The sequence below is a fragment of the Mus caroli genome, unplaced genomic scaffold, assembly GCF_978045245.1.
Source record: "Mus caroli unplaced genomic scaffold, Mus_caroli_1 scaffold_18, whole genome shotgun sequence".
Classification (NCBI taxonomy): domain Eukaryota; kingdom Metazoa; phylum Chordata; class Mammalia; order Rodentia; family Muridae; genus Mus; species Mus caroli.
The window spans coordinates 13,886,346-13,913,249 of record NW_028227273.1 but is presented as its reverse complement, the minus strand read 5'-3'; the positions used below and the strand labels follow the sequence as shown (position 1 = coordinate 13,913,249).

Below are 26,904 nucleotides of genomic sequence, written 5' to 3'. Positions count from 1 at the left end.
GTTGAAGAAAAGTAAAGGGAAAGTAGGGACGGGGTTAAGAGGAGAAAGGAGGATAGAGAGCAAAGGGAGGATGGAGAGCAGAGGTGAAGGCAGGGAGAGGGGGTTGGAGAGAGGGGGCTGACCACGGGAGCTGGAAGCAGGGAGAGGGACGAGGGGCGTGATCGGCCAGGGTAGGGGGTGGGTGGGTTGTGGAGTGCGGGGAGCCGGCTTAGGGGGAGGGCCGAGGGAAAGTGAGAGCGCGGCGGGAGGGCGCGGGGCCGGGCGGGAGGAGGCTCCCGCGGGGGAGAGAGGCGGGCGGGCGGGCGGCCGTGGGAGGGAGAGTGCGGGGCAGGTGGCGGGGAGGGAGGGCGCTCGGCGGAGCGCCGAGGCCAAGTGCATTGTGTCTGGCGGCGGCGGCGAGCCCACCGGCGGCGGCTGCTGGCCGGGAAGCCATGGAGCCACGGGCGCTCGTCACGGCGCTAAGCCTCGGCCTCAGCCTTTGCTCCCTGGGGCTGCTCGTCACGGCCATCTTCACCGATCACTGGTACGAGACCGACCCCCGGCGCCACAAGGAGAGCTGCGAGCGCAGCCGCGCGGGCGCCGACCCCCCGGATCAGAAGAACCGCCTGATGCCGCTGTCACACCTGCCGCTGCGGGACTCGCCTCCCCTGGGGCGCCGGCTGCTCCCGGGCGGCCCCGGGCGCTCAGACCCTGAGTCCTGGCGCTCGCTTCTGGGGCTTGGCGGATTGGACGCCGAGTGTGGCCGGCCACTGTTCGCCACCTACTCGGGCCTCTGGAGGAAGTGCTACTTTCTGGGCATCGACCGGGACATCGACACCCTCATCCTGAAAGGTGAGCGGCGGGCGCGCCCCGCGTCCCTACGTCCGCGCGCGGAGCTCAGCCCGGGCATCCCAGGGGCGCGCGGGTCCCCGCCATAGCCTCTCCAGTCGCTGCGCTCCGTTGCCCCGCGCATTTTTCACCCTTCCAGGCTGCTTCCCTGCTTTCCTTCCCCAGCTACTCTTCTCTCTCCCTTTCCTTGCTCCTTCACCCTACCCTTCTTTTGCCATTTTCCTGGACTCCGTTTTACCCCTCACGCTGTCTCTTTCTCTTCCCTAAGACTCTCTCCTCTGGTCCTTCTCTGTCTGTGCCTGGCTGACTCGGGGTGTAGATATGGATTTTCTTGACAGTGTTCCCAGGGAGGGTGACAGCCACAAAGACTGATCTTTCTCAACTGGGTTCCTTCCCTCAACTTGCATTTTCCTTTGAGACGTGCCCTTTGGAAGAGACAAGTTGTAAACCTCAGAACGGGAAAGAGGGCTTTCTCATAGATTGAGCTGGCTGGTATATCATTAAATCGAGGTGGGCATTCCAGCCTGGAGGATTCATGGGGAGCGAAGGTCTGTCCTCCAAACACTCCAAGTTCAGGTCTGTTTGAACTGGACTTCGTATTCCCTAATTCACTAGTAAAGGCAGCTAAAGGGAGCTAAGACACCTGCTTTATTCATTATTCATTATTCAACCTTCCAGATGACCCACCCTCCTCGGGGTCTAGGAAACAGCTGAGGAGAGCCAAGGGCCAAGTCCTTGAAAGTAGACTTGCGTTCAGAGATTCTACCTGCCACGCTCTTATGGTTGTGACACTTTGTAGGTTGTCTTTATTGTTTTGTTATTGGGCTTTGCGTTGGTACAGCATCACTTTGCTCTTCTGGAATCAATGCAACACCCATCTTATGTATGGAATCAGGTAATTTGAATATTTTCTTTGTAATCCTCTTTTATAGCGATTCCTTTAACTTCTAAAGCTCAAACCTTAGTAGAATTTTTGTCTCCTGAAAGAAAAACAAATAAATAAACTTCTTTTCCTTGGACTCACTGTTCCCAAAAGGAAGTCCGAGGTCAGTCCATTTGAAAATATTTAGAAGCAAATGAACAGATGTAAATTGAATTACAGCCTGCCATGGAACTACCGAGAAAGGAGGGGGTTAATACTGTGCTGGCCTTCCCCATCCTGTTCAGTTGGCATAGTCTTCATTTCTCAAACATGTCAATTTCCTCCTTCCCATGGCTAGCCCAGCTGGGGACTGCCATCCAAATCTGTCTGTATATGGAAGGACTCCAGCAATTTGGGGGAGGGGGGGATCGGATACAGTAACCTCCCTTTGGGAAGTAAACCTTTTTCTTTTCTGTTCCAACTTGCATCCAAACCTGATTTCTCCTCATGAAGACACTGCATAATTAATCCTGATAGTAGCGTAATACACGAACAAACTGTAAAAGCTGACTGTGGAGGCTCAGTTATGGAATGCTCATTTAGGCAGGGCAATTTTGAAAGTAAGCAGTGTAGTCTGTCTTTGGAAATAGCAGAATTGCATTTTTCACACACACACACACCACACACACACACACACACACACACACACACACACACACACACTTACATTCCCTTGTGCTTAGAGTATTTCACTGCATGCAATTTGGATAGAGTGTTGTGTCTGAAACAGCAGAGCAGAGTCTAGCCCACAGCAGGAGAACTCCCACAGGGATACTCCAGGATACTTATGGAAATGTGCTGGCTAGCTGAGGTGTCCAGAATCAAATGATCTTAGGAGATGAAGAATGTTATTAGAGGTCAATGAATCCAACCTTTCAATCCAGTGTTCTAACCCTGCTACAGTTTCTGACAGATGGCCACCCAATACAGAACTCATATGCTATTTAGATGAATTACATTGTTCTGCTCATGAATGCATCTTTTAGATGAAAAAAAAATTACCTCACATATATACTATTGATAGTTGCTAGCTCATCCTTTGTGGAGAACACTGGGGGTTTCTGGCCTGACAGAAGATAGGGGTTCCTGTGCTGTATCTGTTACTAAGCCTCAGCATCTTTTCTCCCACAATCGTTCAAACTTACTTGGTTTTGTTGTCTCTTGTCTATGAGGGCTGACTGTTCTTTGAAGAACTTGCTAGATCTGAGATGTATCAATGTTTTAAGAACAACAACATGATTTTAGATTCCTGGGAAGCTAGCAAGCTGATACTGTTAGAAAATGAGGAGCTTAGACCAAAGGATGACGCCTGTCATTACGGGATCCTGATTTGTTGTTGGTTGTTGGGGAGAAGGCGAGAAGTGCCTCTGGTACTTCCAACAGCAGTTCTCCACTGACCCACATTAGGCTGGATGAGTAACTCTTTGGGTCTGTTTCACCTCTGGGAAATGCATGGACATGGAAATTTCATTAAAATTCTGATTCTGTGAATAATATGGAAAAGCAAAACCGTACATATCTACCTGTCTCCAGCAGATGACTCGGGCATCTATATTAGGAAACATGGTTAGCGTTGTTTTGGCACCTGACATCAAATGGCTCTGGTCTGAATTTCCTAGCATAAAACACTAGAAACTGTCATTATGTGCACCTAAAACATCTGTTTAACTGGAGGCTCAAGGTCTACTTTCTACTTTCCTCTCTGAATTACCTTTTGAGTCTTATAATCCTTTAGAAATTTTAATTATTGACAAGTTGACTCAGATGGGAGATTAGACAGGGGTCAGAATGTGGGTTATATAAACTTTGTGGTAGGTTTAGTGAACTTTTTCTTTTTCATGTTTAGTGAACTTTTGAGCCAAAAATAAGCCAAGCTTTTCAATCTGTGGACACAGAGGACAAAGGTGGGATGCGGATAAAGGCTGCAGAGAGGGCAGCACAGGAAATGTTCTTCCACCTAAGTGTTAGGGTAGCCTATTCCTGGAGACTCAGGATTGCTCAGGATTAAGAGATAAACCACACAAGACGGAGTGGTTTGGAAATGATGGATGTAGATTCTATGATATTAATCTATCCAAGAGAAATCACATAAACAGAAAAACATCCATCTCAGTGATACAGAGATTTGGGATAAACATCAAATTGTGGGGTTATTTTGTTTGTTTTTGGTTTTAATTTTGTTTGTTTGTTTGTTTTGTTTTTTGCCCCCTTTTATGATTCAAGTTCACATTTCTCTAGTTTATTCTTTAGACAGTTTAGGTTGGAGCTCCAAGCAAAAACTTCAACAAGAATGGTAGATTTCTTTTCCTCTATTCTTCTTTCCCTGGCCCCTCCCTCCCTCCCTCCCTCCCTCCCTCCCTCCCTCCCTCCCTCCCTCCCTCCCTCCTTTCCTTCCTTTCTTTTAGATATGAGGTTGTATATATCCCAGGCTGGCTACCAACTCATTAAGTGGCAGACAATGACCTTGAACTTCTGGTTGGATCTTTCAGGCTTCACCTCCCAGAGGCTGGGATTATACGTGTGCAGCTGGTTTATGTAGGTGCTGGGGATCAAATCCAGGGCATGCTGGACAAGTGTTCTACTAGCTAAACTCCATGCCCAGCCTGAGGGAAAGTTATTGGTAAGCGTTTTAAGGACCAAGACTATAACCCTGTGCTGCTTTTGCTGGCCCACAGTGAGCTACACCCCAACACTTCGAACAGTGTTTCTTTAGCATCAAGCTCTCCCTGTCTGAACAGTCTCTGTCTCACCATCTTGCTCACATGGCACGGTACTCATTCTTTTCTTGCTGTGACAAAAAATACCCGAGAAAACCAACTTACTTTTGGAGCGTGTCTTAGGTTCATACTTTCTGTCCATAGTTGGTTGTTCTGTTGCATGTAGTAACTCAGGAAAGCAGGCCCCGCATGGTGGAAAGCTGTTCACCTCGAGGGGGCCAGGAAGCTGAGAGTAAGAGGAGGACTCCGGGAAGCACAGGAGAGTACACCCTGGTTGATCCAATCCCTCCAACCTCCTGGAAGTAATACCCTCAAGTGACTCTATCAGTGATCCCGTCAGTTCCCCAGATGTGCAGCTCTGAACACTGCATTAAGCACATGGATTTATTTTAGCGGTGGGATGGGGGGGGGCAGGATTCATGTTTAAATATTATTCCAATATAATAGGAAATCATCAAATATTTTAAAAAGAGTCTACACTATACCTCTTTAATTTACTTTCCAATCCAATTAAAAACAAAAGCTTATATGTGGAAGGTAGAATGAGAAGATTTTTGGAATGTATTGAGGGTTCTTTTATGTCTCATTCTAAGTTATTTTTGCTGTGCGTTCTTGTGGCTCTGGCTTTTTCAAAAGATCATTTTATGTGTATGGGTGTTTTGCCTGTATATATGTCTGTATACAGTGTGCATAGCTGTGAGGGGGGAGGGGGCAGAAGAGGGATTGGATCCCCTGGAACTGGAGTTACTGATGGTATGAGCCATTATATAGGTGCTTAGAATTCAAACCCTGGCTCTCTGGAAAAGCAGCCAGTGCACTTAACTACTGAGTGGTCTCTCTAGCTGGTCACTGCTTTTTTTTGGCTCCAAGAAAGCTTTCTCAGTCAAAGGACTAGCTTTGAGATTATGCAAATCAATCACTTCTGCCTCATCAAATGAGAGGTGTGGGATAGTTGAGCAAGCCAAGTAGGCACTTGAACTGAATAGACTTAATGCTCCGGCCATCAGGCTCCTCTGTGCTGCTGGGAATGCAGGAGGTTTGAAAGAAGCCTTTCTGTCATAAAATCAAAGAAAGGTTAGGCCAGTGGACTTGGCACGGTCTATGTAAGGTCTCAAAAAATAGAAAGTGACCTAAAGATAGATTCAACATTCATTTGGTCATCATCCATTTATTTACTCAAGAAATAGACGGTGAAGTGTCAGGCATGGTCTCGACGTAGAAGACACAGTGAGAATTGCACAGCCTGGACAAATCCCTTCCTTCTTAAGCGTACATTTCATAGAGCAGGGTTTGTATTTTCTAGTGGGTTACACAGAAGCTACTCTTAGTAGGTGGGGGAAGATTACCTGACTAGCGTGGAGAGCACTTGGGGAGAGCTGATAGCGCTAGTGAGGAAATGACAGCGAATACAGTGTGGTATGATGGAGTGTCAAGCCCTGTGGGCACTTGGTGACATCCTGTCCAAGTGCCTGGCAAGCTAGAAGGGCCATGGGAGGCGGGTCCTTCAGAAATGGTTTCCTTGCTTTCTTCCAGCACCTGGGAGCATTTACTTTAATACATAAATAAATACTGGTGAGACCTGTGGCTGCATTATGTAGAACTTCGGAGACATCGGGTGTGAATTGGAGATAGTCCTGGGACTCTATTGGAAGTCCTAGCTATTTTATTAGTGCTAATGTAAAATTGTTTTCATTATAAGTTCTTATTAAGAGCAATTAACATTACTTTTCAGCTATATGCACTTTGAGCACGCAAATCAAATTTAAGTCTTGTATTCTGCCTACAATAAACAAAATGAAATTTAAAGTAGTATTTTGCTTTTATGAAATTAAAAATGACAGGATTTCAGAGCTGTGAAGATTATGACTGTGTGTATATAACATTAACTTGTGAAAATGAATGGAGATTGAATTGAGACCTGAAGTAGAAATATATCCTAATGGTCTTTGAAGCAGTCTAATGAGATAAACAGAGATATCAAAGACAGTGAGTGGTACATAAATACTCTGTCATTTTGCTCTCTGTATGAAAAGGAGAGAGAGAGAGAGAGAAAGATCTGGAAGGAATTTACTAGGCCTGTTCTGCTTTGTGCTGATGATTTATCTGCTCCTCCTGTTGCTTATTCACCACAAAATTAATAGTCTGTACAGGACCCACCAAGTTCTACCTGACACGGAAGTAGATTGATGATTTTCTTCAGCTCATTTGTAGACCAAAGTATCATTTGTGTGGGAATAATTATCTACCAAGGGCAGATCTATCTAGGGAAGCTGAAAGGCCAGCATCCTTCCTCCTTGGCCCAGGAGGGTGCAGATTGTTGCAGACCTTGCCTTCGACACTGCTGCCACAGGGGCATGCCTCCGTTTTAGGGAGTCGTGATAAAGAGTGGTCAGGAGCACCTGCTGCTCTTTCCAAGGACTCAAGTTCACTTTCCAGCACCCATGTCAGGTAGCTTGCAGCCTTGTATAGCTACAGCTCCAAAGGAAGTGGGAAGTGGTGTGTGTGTGTGTGTGTGTGTGTGTGTGTGTGTGTGTGTGTGTGTGCAACTCCAGTTTCAGGGGATCCATCACCCTCTGGCCTCTGAAGGCACCTGTACTCATGTATGTGGTGCACATAAACTCTCTCTCTCTCTCTCTCTCTCTCTCTCTCTCTCTCTCTCTCTCTCTCTCTCTCTCCTTATGTCTCCAGACAAGTGGTGTCTGGGATGTTTTTGAGAATGCACTACTCTGATACTCATATTGACATTTAATTTTTCTTCTTCATTGGAAATTGTGTGCAAGGGCTGTGTTAGTACGTGCATGATAAAGCAAAGACAAAAGCAATTTTTTGAGGGGTGGTGGTATTAAAATGGGATAAGTAGACATTTTGCTCGAGCACCCTATGCCTCCCCACAAACACACTTTCAACCCTGCTTCTCCTTATGTTTATTAGCTAGGCTACTCCTCTCTCCTGGGCAGAGGAAGGAGAGGTTTGCTTACTGTGGCTGAAATGTACGCGTGCTCTCCCCAGTGTTCTGCTATCGCACACACATTTATCTTGTGCAGAGGAGAGGAGATGCATTTTATTTCCACATCAATTCTGACATTAGGCACAGTATTAAATGAGCCCTTTTGATTAAACAACTGCTACTTCATCCTGCCCAACTCTTAATGACTAGATTTGTAGTTTCATCTTGTCCCATGGCGTGTGGAGGCTGAGCATGCCCCAGTGTGATCTTCTGTTTGAACACATTCTGTCACCAGCACGCAGGAAGGTTATCTGGAACAGGAATTAAGTTCTTGTTACTCTGTCATCGAAAGAAGTGACGTGTTCCATTCTTGCCTGTTTGTACCCCAGCAATATCTTTGAAAAGTCATTTAGAAACATAAGCGTCAACGGTGCTTCAAGTGGCTTGTGATCAAACTTTCCAGAACCACTGACATTTTCATTTACTATGTCCCGCGGATAACATTTAGCAATGGCCTTGAGGGGGGAAATGAAAACTTTTTTATTTATTTTTATTTTTTTTTTGCCATGTCATAGAAAGTTCACATGCAATTACACCCGAGTTGCTATGGTGGTTTTTTTTTCCTCCCCCTTAGCTACTGATTTTTCTTCTTCAGAGTTAGAAAAAAGCCCTCCAAGTCCATCAGGCAGACTGCTCCTAATTGCCAGTGTTCTTGATTGCTGTGCGACATCAGCTTTTGTGAGAGGAGCATCTGGGATGACAAAGACTCCCTGTGTCACTGCTAATCATGAGGTCCCAAGGAGTGGCAACATTGATGGGATGGAGGCAGGTCTCAGGGTTTTCCAAACAGGACCAAGAACAGACTCCATTCCATCATTGTGAACACCCCCAGTGCCCCAGACTCCAGCTTATCAGCCTGTAATGACCGACTGTCAGATTCTCATCGCAGATTGCGCATACTGGGACCTCTGCCAAGCTGTCACCTCGGATCATCTGTGCCCTCGATCCCCCAGCCCACCTTTCTTTTGTCTGTCTTGTCTTCCAGAGAAAGTCCACTGTCTTTCTGTGAGTCTAACATGTGTGAATACCTGTGGTCTGTTTTCTTCTATGGCTTGTTGGTTTCCAAGAATGACAGCATCCAGACTTTGTTGGACTGTCTTCTCCATATCTTACCCACTTCCAACAACAGCAACTGGTGGGATGAGAGGGGAAATTGAAAACAAACCAACTGAAAGATTGGCAGATAATACAAATAGCAAATATGTCTCCTTCAAAGCAAATATTAGCTCATTATTTTGATGACAAAGATAAGATAATTTTTAACCATGTTAAAGCCTTAGGCTTCAAGATATTTGCTTTTATTCCTGTGTGTGTATGTGTGCGCGCGTGTGCGCGCGAGCACGCATATAAGTGTTTATGTACATCATGTGCGCCAGTACAGGTGCCATTAGAGGCCAGAGGGTGTTGGAGCCCCTGAAACTGGAATTACAGGAGGTTGTGGCAACTGAGCCTAGGTCTTCTACAAGAGAGCATTTACATGCTTTTAACCACCGAGCCATCCCTACAGCCCGGGTTATTATCTTAAAAAAAACAAACAAACACCAAGTATTGATGTTATCTATAGCTGTGCATAGCTTTTGGTAAAGAGTTTTCAAAAATCAAAATAAAGGCACAGTGACTAGAGAGCAGACTTTATCTTCCAAAGCTGCTAAAATTGATAACGTTTGTTTGCTGGCTTGCTCACGGGGTTTCCCTGTGGTTAAAAGTGATTGCGGTAATTAATCTGCTTTATTGCAAATTTTAACTAAGAGGATGTAAGTGAGCTTCTTGGAGTGTGAGCCTTGGCAGTAGTGTGGCAGAAGTGTTTGCTCGCAGTTCAGTGCAAGGATGTTCAGGCTGCATTTGTCTTTCCTGCAACTCAGGCCTGATCAGCTGACTGTAGCCCAAGCAATCATGTCTCCAGAGGACGCCATCAGGGAGTGCGCAGCAGCAGCGGAAAGAAGAATAGGCCCCATGATATACTTTCTCCTTTCTTGAATTACAGAGGATGAAGTGAATTACTTACTGGGTGTTCCCCCCCCCCCCCCCAGCTTGAATTTATTTTTTTTTAAAATATTTTGTTCCTGGGTTAAAAAAAGAAATTAATCAACTCTCTTTGCCCCCCTTCAGAATCTGCAGGAGTTCTGTTTCTTTTGGTCCCTCCAAGGTTCCTGACATATTTCAGCTAGAAACAGATTCCTGAAATTCTTGAAGTGGCAAATTATGTCTGTTCAGATGATTCTAGAAGGCTTGGTTGTCTTTCTTACGCTACACTCACCTGAAAATCAGCAACGATGCTTGCGTCTGCCGGGTGTATTTAGGATGTTGCTTTAGCAATCATAGAATGAGTTGAGTGGGAAATCAGGATGGGGTGGGGCATGATTCATTGCACTACATTTTAAGAAACTTTAGATTTGGTGTGGGAAATGTAAGTATTTGCCTCATTCAACAGTCAATAGATATTGCCCTTAGAAAAACCGATTTTTAAAAAAGTGGTTTCTTAGTCAAAAATGAATGCCAAATGTGGTATGGTAGTTTCTGTGTTAATAGAGCCGCCATCTTTATCATAGCCACAGAAACGGACAAGGGTTTCTGAGTAAGGATTAATTCCTTGTAGAAAGCTACTTACTGTGGTCCTTTGATCACAGTGCTTTTCAGTCTGAGCACCGTGGAAATGCTAATCATGAGGTTATTGAGGGAAAAAGAGCCACAAAGTTTATCGCTTATCATATGATGGAGAAGTTATGGAGCAGGTTATCTGAGCAACAATTTGACCCTTGATAAATTTCCAGAGGCAGAGGCAGGGGCAGGGGCAGGGGCAGGGGCAGGGGCAGGGGCAGGGGCAGGGGCAGGGGCAGGGGCAGGGGCAGGGGCAGGGGCAGGGGCAGGGGCAGGGGCAGGGGCAGGGGCAGGGGCAGGGGCAGGGGCAGGGGCAGAGGCAGAGAGGCAGAGAGGCAGAGGCAGAGAGGCAGAGGCAGAGAGGCAGAGGCAGAGAGGCAGAGGCAGAGAGGCAGAGGCAGAGAGGCAGAGGCAGAGAGGCAGAGAGGCAGAGAGGCAGAGGCAGAGGCAGAGGCAGAGGCAGAGGCAGAGGCAGAGGCAGAGGCAGAGGCAGAGGCAGAGGCAGAGGCAGAGGCAGAGGCAGAGGCAGAGGCAGAGGCAGAGGCAGAGGCAGAGGCAGAGGCAGAGGCAGAGGCAAGGGGAGAAGTCATGATGGTCTACTGGAGCAGCCTGAGCCACTTAGAGCTCAGGATTTGTGCCGGGCCGCTGCTGACTAGGAATAGCCCATTGTGGCTCGTTTAGTACGGAGCATCTGGCATAATGGGGAAGTTCTGCCTGGTGGTTAGACAATGAAAGTATTGATAGAAGAGAGCTTAGACTCCCAAGTGCTGGAAATGAAGATGGGCGGAGGAAAGAACCGATGGGAGACACTGACATGAAGAGCTCTGGAAGGGACTGTTATTTTTCTTCAGATGTCTGCTCAAGGAACATGGAAGCTGTGTTGTGTTGCTTTCTCAAGGGCTATGCATCTCTTTGACTTGGATCTCTCTTCCTCTGTCTATTTCTGCCTCAGTCTCTCTTTCTCTCTGTATCTCTCTCCTGCCTACCCTGTCCACCTTCTCCAACCTTTCTGCCTCCCCTTTCTTCCTCCCTCTTTCTCCCCTCCTCTCTCTCCCCTCTCTTCTGAAAGAAACTCAAATTACTAGGAGGTAGGTAGGAAAATTCAGTCAGAATCAAAGGTTCCTGGCCACCTGATTTTGTGCTGCAAAATCCCATCTGTCATTTGCAGCTCCTCTGACTCTCCCCTTCCCCCGCCCCTTCCTCTCTCAAAGCTTGTTAGCTGTCTGTGCACTGAGTGAATGTTGTCATCAGCATAAACTCGAATTGGTTTTAAGTTATAAGTAGAAGGCATCATTTGGAAGGAGAAGGCCCTTTGATTTTATGCAGAAGATGTGGTAGAGGAGCTTAATCCACTCTATCTTCTGGGCTGGAGGTTGTAGGGGGGCAGTTGACGGGTACAGTGGCATTGGGCGGTTCAGTCCTTTAAAGTCATCCTTAGGTGCCACCACTGATTTAGAAAAGTGGCAGCTGTATAAATAACTCATTACCTGTTGGTCCCCTGAACAGGTCCCTGAGCACCTGATTTGGAGAACTTCAAAAGGAAATGACAGGAGAGGCCATAGAAGGGGATAACTGTGCGTGTCCTCCAAATGAGTCAGTTACTGAAATGGCTGTCTGACGGGTACTGGGCGGAGTACTCCCCCTGCCCTCTTACGCGTGCACACAGATGCATATGCAGTGGCGTTTTGATTATGCTGTGGTGAAAATGGACTGCTCTATACCAAAGGCACCAGGGTTTCATTTTGGAAGTTTGTGGCAGGTGTACATTAACAAGGATGTGCTTCTTCCTTAAACTATCACAAGATTCTTCTCTTAGCACCTGTCTTGTCTCATTTGCAAGTTAAAATGGCAGGCCTACCCCCATCTCTCAGAATTCTTCCATATATTTAGTTTTTTTCCCCCCGAAGTTGTTTTTATTTCCCAAAGGGTCAGGCACAGCAGCATTTCTGATAGGGTATGACACATTATAATTTGGGTTGTGGGTGTAATTTTTTAAAAGGAAGTTAATAAAGTACTTGATAAACATTTATGCGCTCCTCTGGGTAGGTTTATTGGTTACGAATCTTTTAGTGTCAAATAGCAGAATATCCAGATAAAAATGGCTTAACCCAAGAGGAAAACGCATTACTGTGCACAGTAAGCAGTCTGGAGGAAGGCTGTATCCTGGCTAGGTCATCACAGAGCTTAGGTGCTGGAAGGCCCTCCAGTGCCAGCAATGGCAGCTGTACCTTAAGCCTACTTTCTTCCTGGATGTGGCTGTTCTCAGTCACTGCCTCACACTGTGGCTGTTTAAAAGCTGGGCACTACAAGACCCCGAACCCTCTTCTTGGCTCACTTTTTACAAAACGTTCAGCAGGCTTTCCACAAGTCTCACTGGTCAGAATTATGCCCTGTGATCCTGTTGGATATTTAATTTTCACGGTGTAATCAAGCTCTCCATCCTGGGTTGAGGGGCGGCTAATTGGGGTTCTCTGAGTCTAGCTTAGGTTAGCTGAGGACAGTTACTCATAAATGTGGAGTCTGCCACAGCGGGGGCATTGAAATGGTAGCCCCAGCTCACCCGTGGCCATTGCACGGTAGGGTTAGACTGAGACTAGAACTTGGATCTTTGTTGCTAGCTCTTCTGATTTGTCACTTCTTTCACATCCTGCCCCTGGGAAGGCTCTGCATTTTCCTATCTGGAAACCCCATAGTTTTTCCTTAATCCAGAATGACCCACAGGTTGTACTGTTGTTTCTAACAGGCTTGCTCATAGTTGCACTGTAAAAATGCAATACAAATGTCCAAAATTATGCATTTTTGGAGACATAAATTACTCTAAGATGAGTCAGAGCAGTTGTTAAAATCTGATACACACTAGATTGGTATGCCTAACACTCCCCAGATATGTAGCTGTTGTCTCTTTACCGTTCCCAGGAAATGGACATTCAGCCGCCGCCAGGAGAATCTAGTGAAGAACATTGCTTAGGACAAGCACACTTCCCCACAGGCCAGGTCCTCTGATAGACCTGCTCACACCGCACCATGGCTTCATTTAATTTCTCTGTTCTGAGGGAAACAGCACTGTAATGACAATGTATTTCATTCCCGTCTGTGGACTGGTTCTGACTGACCATCATGTCAGTGTTCAAACCGGACTGTAGTAGTCTTGAGGAGGAAACCAGCAAAGCCTACTGTGCTATTGCATGTATCCTTGCGTGTCCATAGAGGCACATATTCAAAATCTGAAGAGCTAACCTATTCCAACTCAAAGAAATGCTAGCTGCCTTTGAAACAACACATCTAGAAGGGCAGTCGAGGAAGCCACTGCTTAGCAGTGCTGTGTTTGGAGGAGGGGGATGGAGGAAAGGCATATGACGATGGGCCCTTGTCATTTCAGCAGGAATGGGCAGGACACATCACTGCAGTGTACCTTTGTGTCTCCTGATGGAATGGCCATGCTCCTCTGCGCCGCTCCTTAGGCCCCGAGAGGTCTGTTTATTTAAGTCTGATATCTGCTCAGAGCAGGAATTACGAAGCAAAAGTGAACTCTTGCAGACAGCTGAGCTAGCAGGATTTTTTAGCACAGAAAGCCGGAGAAGATGCTGGAGAGCCACAAGGTGTGTGGGTGGGCACATATTTGGACCACCGGAATGCATGCCAACTTGTAAGTCTGAGAGAGGTGGGGGTATGGATAGTGGATATGCATACAGGGGGAAAGAGATTAAAGGCTGCAGGAAGATCAGGAGAGCAGCCAGGAGGAACAAGTGTTTACTGAATCCCTGGGAAGCCATCTCTATAGGATCTTTCTTCCTGAACAATCCATCAAAGAACTGTCACTATTTTCAAATGCCATCTCATTGTGTCTGTCTTTTCACTAAAAGATTCAGAGGAGTTCTCCCTGAGTTTAAACATATTATTTCCAAAGAAACCCACCAGCCCATCATAGATACACACTCAAACAATAACTTGTATCTATCCAGAGCAGCATTCTTCATTACAGCCAAGGGTGGACAACCCAAACGCTCATTACCAGCTAAGTAAATGCCATAAGCCCATATATCAGACCATTATTCTGAGGTTAAAAAGGGCTGGGGGGGGGGTAGGAACTGAAATACTGGCACATGCTTCAACCTGATGGACTTGGTAAACTTTATGCTCAGTGAATGAAGCCAAGCATACAGGGCCATGCACTGCAGGGTTCCTTGAGAAATAACCAAGAGTAGGAAGACCCACAGAGACAGAAAACAGGGCGGGGAAGTGATTGCTTACTGGGTGTGGGATTTTTCTTTTGGGTTTATGAAAATGTTCTTGATATAGTGGGAGACTACATAATGTACTGTCAGTAAAATGCACGATTTTTTTACAATGGTGAGCAGCAACATCAAGAGCCCCCAGCACTGGTGACTTCCTATTACCCAGAGCTTCAGGTCTGAACCTCTTAGCAGGGCATACACAAGCTCTGAACCATGAGGCTCCAGCCACCTTTCTGATTTCATTCCCTGCTCTTCTCCATGAAAACCAGGGTCAGGCTAGGCTACACTGTGCTGTTCTCACACACACACCCTTTTGCTCCTTGTGGTCTTTTTGGTTTTCTCTGCCTGAAATCCCACTCTGTCTCTTGCATCTGGACCATGGCTGCCTTTTTCTTGAAATTCAAGTGCCATTATATTTTCTCTGTTTTTTTTTTCCAACTCTATCCTTAGCTCTTTTCATTCCCATCAGAATGAGTTTGAGCTTTTAGTAATAATTTTTGTTCATTGACAGTTTCATACATGCATATGACACGTTAGTTACTGCCCTCTAAACTTCTCTGATGTCTCCCCCATCCCTCCCAGCCCCCTCCTTCCTTACACATTTGTTTTCCTTGTTCACTACTTTCTGTTTTGCCTAGTGTCCCATCCATCTGTGTGACCAGGGGTTTGTAACTATTTATTACAGTCTGGTGGGCTCACACGGAATACTATGTTCCCCCTTCTCCCAGAATCTGTTAGCTGCCAGGAGATCAGCAATAAGTGGCAGGGATCCACAAGCCCTTTCCCAGTCGGTAGCTGACTATTAGGATTTGTGTGAGCCCAGTGACACTGGAGCAGCTGCTCTGAGTTTATGAGTACCATAGCTGTGTTGGGAATTCTCCAAGACTTCTCCCAGTTGGTCCTCACGAGCCTTATGAGGGTGGGTAAATGTCCTCTGGCATCATTGACTCTCAGAATCTTCTGTAGCCAGGGGTCTGTACATTCACTCTGTTCAATGCAGTGAGAGGCCTCTCTGAGTAAGGCTTAGAGTAGCCGTCATCTGTAGAGAGTAGTTTGATGCTGTATAAATTCAGCAGTATTAGGTTCCCCCTTCTCAGGGGCCTTCTCAGTCATGGGTTTTCATACAGGTTTACAATATTAGGTAAAGATATCCTTCTGTGAAGCAGGCACCAAAGTCGAATCAAGGAATTCTTGGTTAGCTCCATAACAGTGGTGTCACTATTGTACTGATGGGCACATTTGACTAGCAGGTTGAAACTGTAGTTTATAGAATTCACAGCCGGATAAGATGGTTGGTACCTTAAACTCCCAGTAGCCTGCATAACACCATTGGACACGAGCCACGAGGGAGGAAGCTTCCAACTCAGTTTCAGCTTTGTTTTTTTCTTTTCTTTTTTTTTTTTTTTTTGTTTTTTTCGAGACAGGGTTTCTCTGTATAGCCCTGGCTGTCCTGGAACTCACTCTGTAGACCAGGCTGGCCTTGAACTCAGAAATCTGCCTGCCTCTGCCTCCCGAGTGCTGGGATTAAGGCATGCGCCACCACGCCCGGCTAGCTTTGTTTTTTTCTATACCTTGAATCTAACCTGTGGTGTATCTTCAACAATAGTTCTAGTGGGTAACCAAGAAGAATAGTATGAGCCTGGATTGTTTTGGGGGCTTCTGAGTTCTTCTTGACCAACAATTCCTACAGAGCTATTCTGTATCCAGCACTGGGGCTTTTGTTTAGCAACCCATTACTTCTAGGACTCGTAGTGTCTAGACTTATGGATATCAACAGGTTACCATATAGTAGGTTTCTGAGTGATTTATTATATACTCAGTTTGTTTTGGTCACTACCACCACACCAGCCTCGTTTCTTGACATTCCTCTCCCTGTTTGAGCTTTTACACCAGAATGATTTTTTTTTTTTTACATTATTCTACACTTACGCACAATTTTGTTATCCAAGGTCAATTGTGGTCCAAAATAATTAAATGGAAAGTCCTGGAAACAAATAGTTCGTAAATTTAGATTATACAGTATTCTGAGTGATATGATAAAATCTTGTACTCTTCTGCTCTATAATGCCCAGGAATTGAGAATCTTCTATTGATTGGTGTAACTATCTGGTTTATGCTGCTGGCCCGCTAGTGACCTGGTAACTAACCACTGTGTTATCAAACCTGTCATAATCTCTCAGTGTTTGTGTTCAGGTGATCTTTATTTCATGTAATAATGCCCCAAAGTGCAAAAGTGATGACACTGGTACTTTTATTATAGCATATAATGGTTATATACTTTATCATAGTTAGTTATATATAGAAAAAGCTTTGTGTATATAGGAATTCTGGTTCTAACTACAATTTCTGGTATCTACTGGAGGCTTGGGGGCATACTGTTCTTGGATAAAAAGGAATAATTATTAACCAGGACCCTCCTCTGTTAGCTGTGCCTCATTATACCGATGTCTACCATGTACCATCTCTTTCCTTGTCCATCTCTGTATCTTGAAATGAAGAACAGATGTCAGCCAGCCTATTATTTGGACCATGCAGGTCTTCCCATTGATTGACTGCTCAAAACAACCATGTTGGGTGGATTCAAATCACAGCCAAACCTGATCTATTCTCTCATCAGCTCCCTAAGGTTTTATTTCAAGCACAGAAAGGGGATAATTGTTCTATTTTCAGAGGCTGAGGATTAATTAGACTAAGACACTAATAAATAAGCAATACTTGGCATTTTAAAAGTATTCCTCATAGTAGAAAACAGAGAAACCACAAAAGCTAGCATTCATGGTACTCTTTTCTTTTCCATGCCATTCAAAATATAGGTATAACATTAACAGAGAGCTTATGGGTTTTCACCCCAAATGCCCTCAATCCTTAAGTGAAGGACTATGAGACTATTTGGTTTGGAAGTTCCTACCTCCAGGAATTGGTCCTTTGTCCTTTTACGAGGATAAATCACAGGAATACAATATAGTGCTATTGTTTTGCCAAGATCATTCCATGCATATCCTCATACATTGGGTTTATTAAATGTTTCTTTTTCAATAAAATTATTGCAAGTCCAATTATATGCTTCCCATGGCCAGAAAGCAGGATGGCAGGAGAGAGTCTCTGGGGGCCTCCTGGTTGGTGTCCTTCACTGCTCTTTCACCCAACTGTCTGCGGCTGTTGGGCTTGTTCCTAGGAAAGCTTCTAGGGAGAATCATGTGAGATGGAAGGCTTCGATCCTGCCTCTTCAAGAGACGAGGGGGGCTTTGCTGAGATTCTCAGGTGACCTTTCAGCAAGTTTACTTTACAGCGTATTGAAGTGACAGGCGTCGGGAGAATTGGGGTCTTATTGCACAGTGTTCTTAACTGGCTGTGTGACCTTGGGCAAGTCATTGCACCTCCAGATTTCAGCGCATTTGTAGACAGAGAGAGGTTACTTGTGAGCAGAGCTTTTTCGGGTCTCATTCAGGGTTTACCACTTCGATGCTAGGATGCCTATGTGATGGCAGCTTAATTACCTTAGCAAAGTGCTGGGCCATGAAAAGGTCGGCTCTCTCCAGGAGTAGGCATCAGGACCAGCCAGTTGAAAGGCCTTTCCCTCTTTTCAGATTGTTCACCCACACCATTTTGTATTGCTTTTTGGAGTGTGACATGCTTTCTTTTTTGCTAATTTTCTTTTTTTTTTTTTTCACTTCACAATGGAACTGAAAGGGAAATAAGAATTTCCCCGAACTATTCCAGCATTTGTATTTTGTGAACACAGTGCTTGCCACTGGGTTGGAAGAATTCAGTTGTCACGTTTCCTCTCTATAGATGAGTTCCCAGGGGATGGGATAGGTAGGATGGACCTCGCCCTTTAGGAGATAGAATTTGAGTGCATATTTGATGGAGAATATACTTTAGGAATTTTCATAGTGTGTCCAATTTAAATTTTGCCTTACGAGTTCATTTTAAAGATCTCTAAAAAACTTTTGAAAAAAAATTTGATGAGGAAATCTACGGTCACTTATTACTATAGAGAAGGTTTTAGGTTGCTTCCTTCTGTGCTTCACGAGGGCATTTTATTTGCATAATCCACGACCATGTCTCATTTCGCTCAAAAGGTTTATTGGCTCACTTTCTGAATCCAATAGTTAATGTGTTAAATACGTGGATGTTATATTTGATAGACTTTAATTCACATTATGAATCTTGACTGTTCATTTCAATTTCTTTATTTCTCCTTTGAATGATGTTTCTAGGTAGTTTGCTGAATGTTGCAATTGGCATAATAGTTAATTTCACTGAAAGTCCTACCTAGAAAACTTGGACATGGCATCCCTTTTCTCAAACTCCAGCTTCTTCCTTTGTGTCGAGGGAAGGTACACTGAGCAACAGCAGCCTGCTTTAGTTAGCACAGGCAGCCCTTAAAACTGCTGATCTGCAGTTAATTCCCTGACACTTGTCAGGACTGTTCTGTGTGCTTGTTCTTAAATCTTTCCATACAAAGCAGATGGACAAATCAATATTCTAGAGTAGCTGCATCAAGGTCTGGCTGTTTGTCGTTGAGAGGCACTGTGTGTGAGACTTCCAGTAGACACACTGTGTAAGGTCCACTCCCAATAGTCATACTGTGTGTGGTAAGCATTCTGCCTTACCTTTGTCCTGTTGCAAGCATTGTTTGTGGTCATTTTCAAATGACCACATTATTTAAGTCAAGACAGATTAATCTGTCCAAAACAAGTTAACCAAACTACACCCAAAGGTGGTGGAAAGACAGGTGGAGAGATCCATATGGAAGGATGAAGGCTTGAGCCATGTAGCTTGGTCTTCAATTTGCTTCTAAATTTCTCAATGGGTTCCTGAGGATTTTTTTTTCTCTGCTGGGATGTTTGTTTCCTTGAAGGCAAGAAACTTATAAAATCCATGAAAGATAACGAAGGAGGTAACTTAGTCTGCAGTGATCAGGCGATGAGAAACACATTGCTGGTGGAATAGAAATGGTGCCCTGATCCACACAGCACCTTCTTGTCACACAATTCAAAGGAGAGTTTATGAAGAGAGGGGAAAACAAAACAAAACACTTTCTCTGACTAAGCACGTTCTCTTGGGAGAATAATGGGGAGCTGCTGGCAGATACTGTTGCTGTACCATGGAGAACATATTTCTAGTAAGTGGGGGAACGCTAAGAAGTAGACACTGCACCCTGGTTCTGGGACATTGACTAGTCATTTAAAGTGTCTCTCCTCCTCAATCGTCATACTTTCCAAGCATTTTCAAACTCTTACATTCTATGATTTATTCACAGCACCAGAAAGTCAAGGGTGAGCTCCCATGAGCTCCCAAAGTCCCTCAAACGTACCTCTGTGCGTCAGAGTTTGTTTAGTCTAAGCGGAAGGATGAATCTACTCAGCATGGTGTACATGCTCGTTCCTGCCTTCTGAAACAGAGAGCACTAAATCTAAATTTTGCATGACTCAAGGTTATCATATGATGTGACACAATATCTATGTGTCCCCAAAGAAATGTGGGGCTGTGTAAGAGTGATGTGATGTGCCATAGACTTGGTGCCATAGTCCACTTTAAAAAAATGATTATGCTTGTTCCAATTTTGTTTTTATGTTTTGTGTTTGCTGCTTTAATGGATATAATGTGATTTCTATTGTCTGTTTCTGGCTATCCAACTATATACTCCACTTTACTGTTTCTAATGGTCAAGAAACAGTAGCCATAGAAGTAGTAGCTTACATTATGTCTGATGGTAGGGCCCAGGGGACAGTGAGCCCAGGAGACATTCAGAAGCTACTTCTTTGAGTGAAGATGTACAGAGCTCACTGCCATTGCCTGAAGCTTTGGGGGTTATTTTTCTATGTCACAATAAGTATTAAGTACAGTGTCAAGGTATATGTTACTCTGTGCTTAAGAATGATGTGAGCTTTGTGGCTTTCCTTTAAAGAATGTGAAGATGAGAGCAAGCCAAGTCCAAGGGATTATGGGAGGGCTGAGGGATACAAAGGGCAGACCCAGAGAGTCTGTTAGAGTGTCCAGACAATTGACAGGCATGAGGAGATGTCATATGTGGGCCATCCCACACAGTCACCCTGGTTACAGCCCTGCTTGCTCATCCTCACATTGGTAAGGTAACAGAAGAGGGGGCCAGGGAGCTACAGAGGTTAGATGAGGAACCTGGAAGGGAAAGGGGTAGCTCTTCCAGATCCTTGTTTTGTTGATCCCTGAGGCTCCATGCAATCGTTCAATAAAAATTAAAATTGGTTATTCACTTTTTGTGTATTTACAAATAAAAGCCACTTTATTTGCTTGCAAACTACCGTCTGTCCATTTTAGAATAAAGTTGGTTGCTGACTAATCTACAGTTGCTTAAACTGCCGAGTTGGAAATTTTTGGAATCCTCCCACCTCCTCCATCTTCTCTCTCTCTCTCTCTCTCTCTCTCTCTCTGTCTGTCTCACTTCACCCATCCAACAACAAAGCCAACAGTGTTATTTTGGGGATATGGAAGCCACATTAAACATATCGTTGGGTTTCTTTAAGCTTTTCTGAAAGATTAAAAGAAAAAAAATACAAATAAATTCACTGTCCTTCAGTTTTCCTTCTATTTGATGGGTGTCCATACCTGAGGAAAAACACCTTTCAGTTAGACATTGTGTGTTCTGAGACCACACAGTCACACAGTTTCCCAGGAGAAGAGAGCTCATTGATAGTTGAGCATTGGAGCCTGGGTCATTTAGGCCAGTGGTTCTTAAGCTGTGGGTTGTGACTCTTTAGGGTCAAAAGATCCTTTCACAGGGGGACATCTAAGACCATTGGAAGACACAGATGTTTACATAATGATTCAGAGCAAAATTACAGTTATGAAGTAGCAACGAAAATAATATTATTGTTGGGGGTTACCACAACATGAAGAACTGCAGTAAAGGGTCGCAGCATTTGGAGGTTAGGAACCATTGCTCTAGTCGTATCTGTGGATGTAGCTTCACCCACCATGTGTTTTTTTAGCTCATGAAGGAGATGGAGAAGTATTTGGGAGAGCTGTGAAGAGACTAGCCATCTGAGAGCTAGAGCCCTCCATGCTGCTGGTGCTGGTATTGTAGCTAAGCATGCCAGAGTCCGGCATCCTCTCATTCAACGCAAACAATGTGGATGATTGTGAATATAGGGTAAAGACAACTTCTACAGCTGGCCTCCTTGCAATGGAAAGACAATACCTTTGGGTTGGAGAAATGGTTCCGTAGGTAAAGAGCTTGCCTAGAACAATGCGCATCTCTATTTCTAGTGGCAGAGAGGCAGAGGCAGGAGGGTGGAGCCAAGAGCTTGGTGATTTCCAGACTCAGTTAGAAACTGTCTCAAAAAGAGTGGCTGAGGTCAATATTCCCGATCAACCTCTGGCCTCCATATGCATGCCCATGTGTGTGTGTACGTAGGTCATTACAGACACACACACACACACACAGAAAATGAAGCATAAATACCTCCTTAATTAAACAGGAAACTCTGGAGTTGTGATCCATGTAGCAGTGTAGCCTGCCTTGTTTATTCTAAGGCTTGAGATTGACTCCTTCTGTATTGGTTTTGCCTGATAATCATGCAGTCTATTGGGCTGTTTCTAATTATTTTGGCTATCTTAATTATTGGATTGTGCATGATCTGTTTTGTTCAAATAATTTCTCAGCCAAAAAGAGAAAAAAAAAAAAAAAAAGAAAGAAGAAGAAGCAGCTGAGGAGTGCGGGCATCTACCTAAAGCCTGTCTGCCTTTGCCTCCAGCCTTTTGTGTCATGTTAAATGAATCTTTTTGCTCCCAGCTTTTCATTTTTCTCTCTATGAGCAAGAAAGAGGATAGTATTTATCTTGTAGCTTACCATTTAGGGTAATTAAGTATCAGGTGCTAGCAAAACAAACGATTGCTATCAGTTTGATAGGATCATCTGGACTGATTTCATGTACTTTGGGTTTTTCTTCTTCTTTAAATTCATAAGTATATATCCAGCATAGAAATTGTAAAAAAAAAAACTATATAAAGAAGGAAACAAAAATCATCTGTAATCCCTAACTTAGCTATACAAACCTGTTAAAGGATTTGTTTTAATCCAGTCTTCTTGAGCATGTATACACACATATTAGAAATAATATGAAGTACACTGTCTCACAATTGCGGCGAGTCACAAGGGTTGTGCAGTTTTAATCATTTTTTTTTATCTGCGTAGTATTTTTGTGTGTGGATGCCGAGCTACTCAGCTTGCTCATCGTTCTGACTCCCTATCTCCTCCTGGTATCTTTCCCACCGACTTGTCAGCTCTCTTAAATAAATGTGATGTATCTATCACTTTGAATCTTGACTCCTCTGTGGCTCCTGCTAAGCTTGGATGAGGTCAGGCTGTGCTGGGGAAAAAAATCTTCAGTCTGGTCTCCACTGACTCTCTCCTGTGTTATCATTTCCCATCACTGCCCCCTCACACTCCAGCGTTCTGAGCCCCACGTCCTCCCTCTGACCTTTGTGGGTTTTCCTCTGTCTGGAATGTTCCTTTCTTCTGCCACCTGCCTGACTCCTGACGCCATCCAGTACCCCCCAACCCCTACCCCATCCCCCACACACTGGGAAAACCTCTGCTGTCAGGTCTCTGGTGGCCTGTTTGTATCTCTATCACTTAAGTCACTGCTGACCTTCCCCAATCCATTCTTCATGCCAGGATAGAGTGAAATGGCTTTGGCTTGTTTGCTAAAAAATTTATCAATTCTGGTCATGTCTTCCAGTTCACTGTCTGAGTCTGGATATCAGACTCTCCTCAGCTCAGTCTTCTACCCACCTCAGTGTCCCTCTTCTTCTTCACCCCAGGCCTTCAGGCCTTCCTGTCCCAGGCCTGAAAGCCCTTGAGCTCCTGCTGTTCAAGGTTAACTCTACCATCCTGGGAGCCTCCATCTTCTCTTGCCTCTCCAGTTCCCTCCCGACTCAGGTACCCTGTTCTCTGACCCCAGAGCGCTGAACACTTCTCCTTTATGCCAGAGCCATGGTTCTCAACCTTTCTAATGCTGTGACCTTTTACCACGGTTCCTCGTGCTGTGGTGACCCCCAATGATCTTCATTGCTACTTCATAACTGTAATGTTGCTACTTCTATGGATTGCAATGTAAGTGTCTGATATGTGATCCCTGCGAGAAGGTGGAGAGCCACTGTGCTGGAGGCATTGTTTTACATCTCTTCATCCTATCATTTCAAAAATGCCAGTGCCCTTCATTGGACCCCTAACTCTTCAAGGGAGAGCTTGTGTTTGCTCACATTCAGTTTGTATGTAGAGTGGGACTTGGGGTTCCGGGAGAGTGAAATCACCGGGTCCATAGCTCAGGTTAGACAAGTGATTCACTATGGTTACAGAAGACTAGTTAAATTAGATTAGACAAAATGGATAAAGATAAGAAACATCCATTAAAGACGATCATGACTATGAAGTGCCTACATTCTTAGAGACCTTCAGATTATCAGACCCTGATAATCCGACTAAGATTCAGAATTATTTTTCTGCATGTCCTAAAGCGAGCATTTAATAGGACTACCTTCCATGTTTTACCCAGAATAGGGCAGTGTGGGACGGAGCACACAAGTCCAGGTTCTGCTTTGAGAAATGACAGTCTTCCTGCTATGCACTTTGTAGAACCAGAGTTGGTTTGTGTGCCTGCAAGCAAACATTGGCAGCTGACCAGTTCACTGTGGGCTTTGCTTTATTCCCCATTTGTTTTGAGTTGAGATCCCTTGAGGCTCAGGCTGGCCTCGAACTTGCTATGTAGACAACAATGAGCTTGAATTTCTGATCCTCCTACCTCCACCTCCAAATGCTAGGATTACAGATGAGAACTGCCACATTCTGTTTATGCAGCGCTGGGGATTGACTCCAGGGCCTTGTGCATGCTAGACAAGCAATCTACCAACTTAAGCTATAACGCCAGCCCCACTGTGGGTCTTAAATGAGCTAGGTACCAAGAGCTGCAGCCTGGAGCTTGAAGCACCCACAGAAACTGATTTCACCCCTGCACACTTGCATCTTGACAATGGGTTGTGCTCCCAGAAACCTATAGAATCAGCTAAAGCTTTGTCCACATCAGGGTGGATACTACACAGATGTACAGCCACTGGCCAGAGTTGCCTTTGAGTACTGTGTTGAATCTCAGCAGGACGTTATCTGATGCTCAGACTGGAAAACTCAGCTACTTCTGAGCCCCGAGGGAGAAACAAGAGGCAAGGGCTTCACTCCTTGCACTGGGCTCTTGTGCTCAGGTAGGAGGCATGAGACCTGTGGGATGCCCTAGAACACTGGCCGTTCAGCTCCCGGGCTTTGAAAAACAAACAGATTCAAATCAGAAATCATTTGGTAACAGAATAATCCATAAAGGATGTTGCCAGAGAGATTTGAAGAGAAAAAAGTCCTTAGAATTTTCTTAAATTAGGTTTTTCTTTTAATTACCTACTTATCCTTCAGAAACTTGGAGCGCTCCCATTCCTTATCAACATATTCCTTGTCAATTATGCACAGGCTCAGGCTTATGGTGCCGAGGGTGATGCTTAAGTTCGGAGGCAGCTGGAAATGTTTCCCCCTGGGTGGAGGGGCTGAGAGGAATGCTGATGTGCTGAGCAGACTGGCTGCCTAGGAGAGCCAAGGAGCAAGGCGCCTGGGGGCAGGGAGCCAAGCTGATGGGGCTGGTGCCCAGGCTGGGGAGTGTATGAGAGTGTGTGTGGGGGAAGGGGGCAGAGCCGTTCATGACAGGGAGGATGGGGAGGGGGTGGGGTAGGGTGGGGTGGGATGGGGGTGGGGTCTGGGTGCTAACCTTTTGAGTTTTGTGATCCAGATGAACTGTATTTCCTGGCTGGTTCTTAATATCTTTTCCTTCAAATAGCTGATGTAAGGATGCTAAGCAAAACTGCGTATTGGTACATTTTACCCCCCTTGCTTGATTGGCTACATCATGCTGCTTGACGGAAGATTAATGCTGGAAACATTGTGTGGGCACGCTCTGATGAGATGTTGGGGGACGGTAGTGGTGTGTGTGTGGTGCGCGCGTGCGACTATGAGATGCAATGTGTAGGGTGAGGTACAGGTCCACATTATTTCCCAGAAATCTTATCCTGTGTCCTCTCTTTGTCCTTGATTAGGCAGTGTGTATGCCTTTGTTGGGACTAGATGTGATAGGGACAGGTGGTAAACACAAAGGAAACTGCAGTTCCCCTTCATGCCGGCATTGGACCTGAGCCACAAGTCCGTTTAGGCTCAAGCGCTTGGCTGTTTGGATTGCTTGAACTGTGAATAGGTGAGGAGAGTATGGAATGAGAATCCAGTTTGCGAGTGTACAGGCTGTGGGCTAGGTTTTCTACCTCCCTGCAAACAGATTCCCCATATGGAAATTTCAGCTTCACTTGGTCAAACTGTGAGGTTTCCCCTTGCTGTTGCCACACTGAGGTTAGAATATGTTCAGCTCCAGCACCCCACGCCCTCACTTTGATGAGTTTGTGCGCATCTGGCTCTCTGGAGTTACCTCCCTAGAAGTCCTTCTCCTCATCCACTTCCCACATCTCTTCCCTTCCTGGTTGTTTCTGCATCTCTCGGTTTCATTTGTCTCAGGCCCAGTCAGGTGCTCTACCTTCAGGGAAAGATGTCGGTGGTTTCAATGAACTCATTTTACTTGGAGGAGGATAGCCCCAGTCCGTCAGCATGTAGCAAAATGGGACGGGAGTGTAGACAGATATATAAAAGCCAAGCTGACCTCGGTGCAGGCCTGCCCGCTCTGCCCTTGTCCACTTAGAAGAATTAGCTGGGCAAGATGAGGTGCCATCACGGTCAGATAGCCAAGAGGAGGCTGATGAAAGGGATTGCTCGCTATCCCGAGTCTTCACTTGATCTTCACTGAAAGGCTAATTTTAGGGAGTCAGTAGGCAGGATGTTTAACTTCTCCAAGCCTCAGTGTCTTCCTTAAAACAGAGGTAATAAGAAAGCCAGCCACAAAGGGATTGGAGTAAAGCTGTATGCATGGAGCTTGCCGTAAAGGAAGCCCCCAGAAAATTCTAACCATTGCTGTTTGGGTCGCCATAAACAGCCCTCCTTAGTGCCCCAGGCTTTATCTTTTTACTGTGAGAGGGGGAGACTCTCTGCCACAGGGAAGTAAAGGGGCTGGTGAGAAGGCACTCCGAGCAGAGCAGAGCGTGTCTCGCTCTGGAATGAGTAAAAGCATGGTTGCCGTTTCCCTATGCTCTTGCAACCAGCGTCCTAGTGGGCTCAGAAGTGGGCTTATCTGTCGGCAGGCTGGTGTAGTGACTTCTAGACATGTGCGGAGGAGCTGTTTGGAAGAAACACAACACATAGGAAGTATTGACGCGGGCAGTCAAAGCCAGAGGGTCCTGTCTGTGATGGCTACTTCTTGCTGCTGCCACTGATGGCTTCAGAGTTTGGCTTCTTCCAGCAGGCTCTTGCCCTTGAAGGTAAGGAATTTAGCCCTCCCTCATGATGAAGGACCCCTGGTAAGATAGTATTATTCCTTTGCTTCTGTTCTGCTATCTGTAAGGCGATCTTTCTACGAGAGAGTTGGCTGAAGAGGTAAAAAGTTCAGCTATTAGTTTTATACTTAACTTTGCTTAGGAAAA

General features: G+C 45.2%; 1 protein-coding gene across 1 annotated transcript in view; it reads left to right on the top strand.

Annotated features, from left to right (window-relative positions):
* The first annotated feature begins 341 nt into the window (after window positions 1-341).
* The window catches only part of Tmem178a (transmembrane protein 178A), a 57,792-nt gene continuing 31,229 nt past the window's right edge, over window positions 342-26,904 (top strand). Inside the window, exon 1 of the mRNA XM_021149989.2 lies at window positions 342-831. Within this exon, the coding sequence (XP_021005648.1) occupies window positions 432-831 (400 nt within the window). The 5' untranslated portion in view covers window positions 342-431. The remainder of the gene's footprint in view (window positions 832-26,904) is intronic.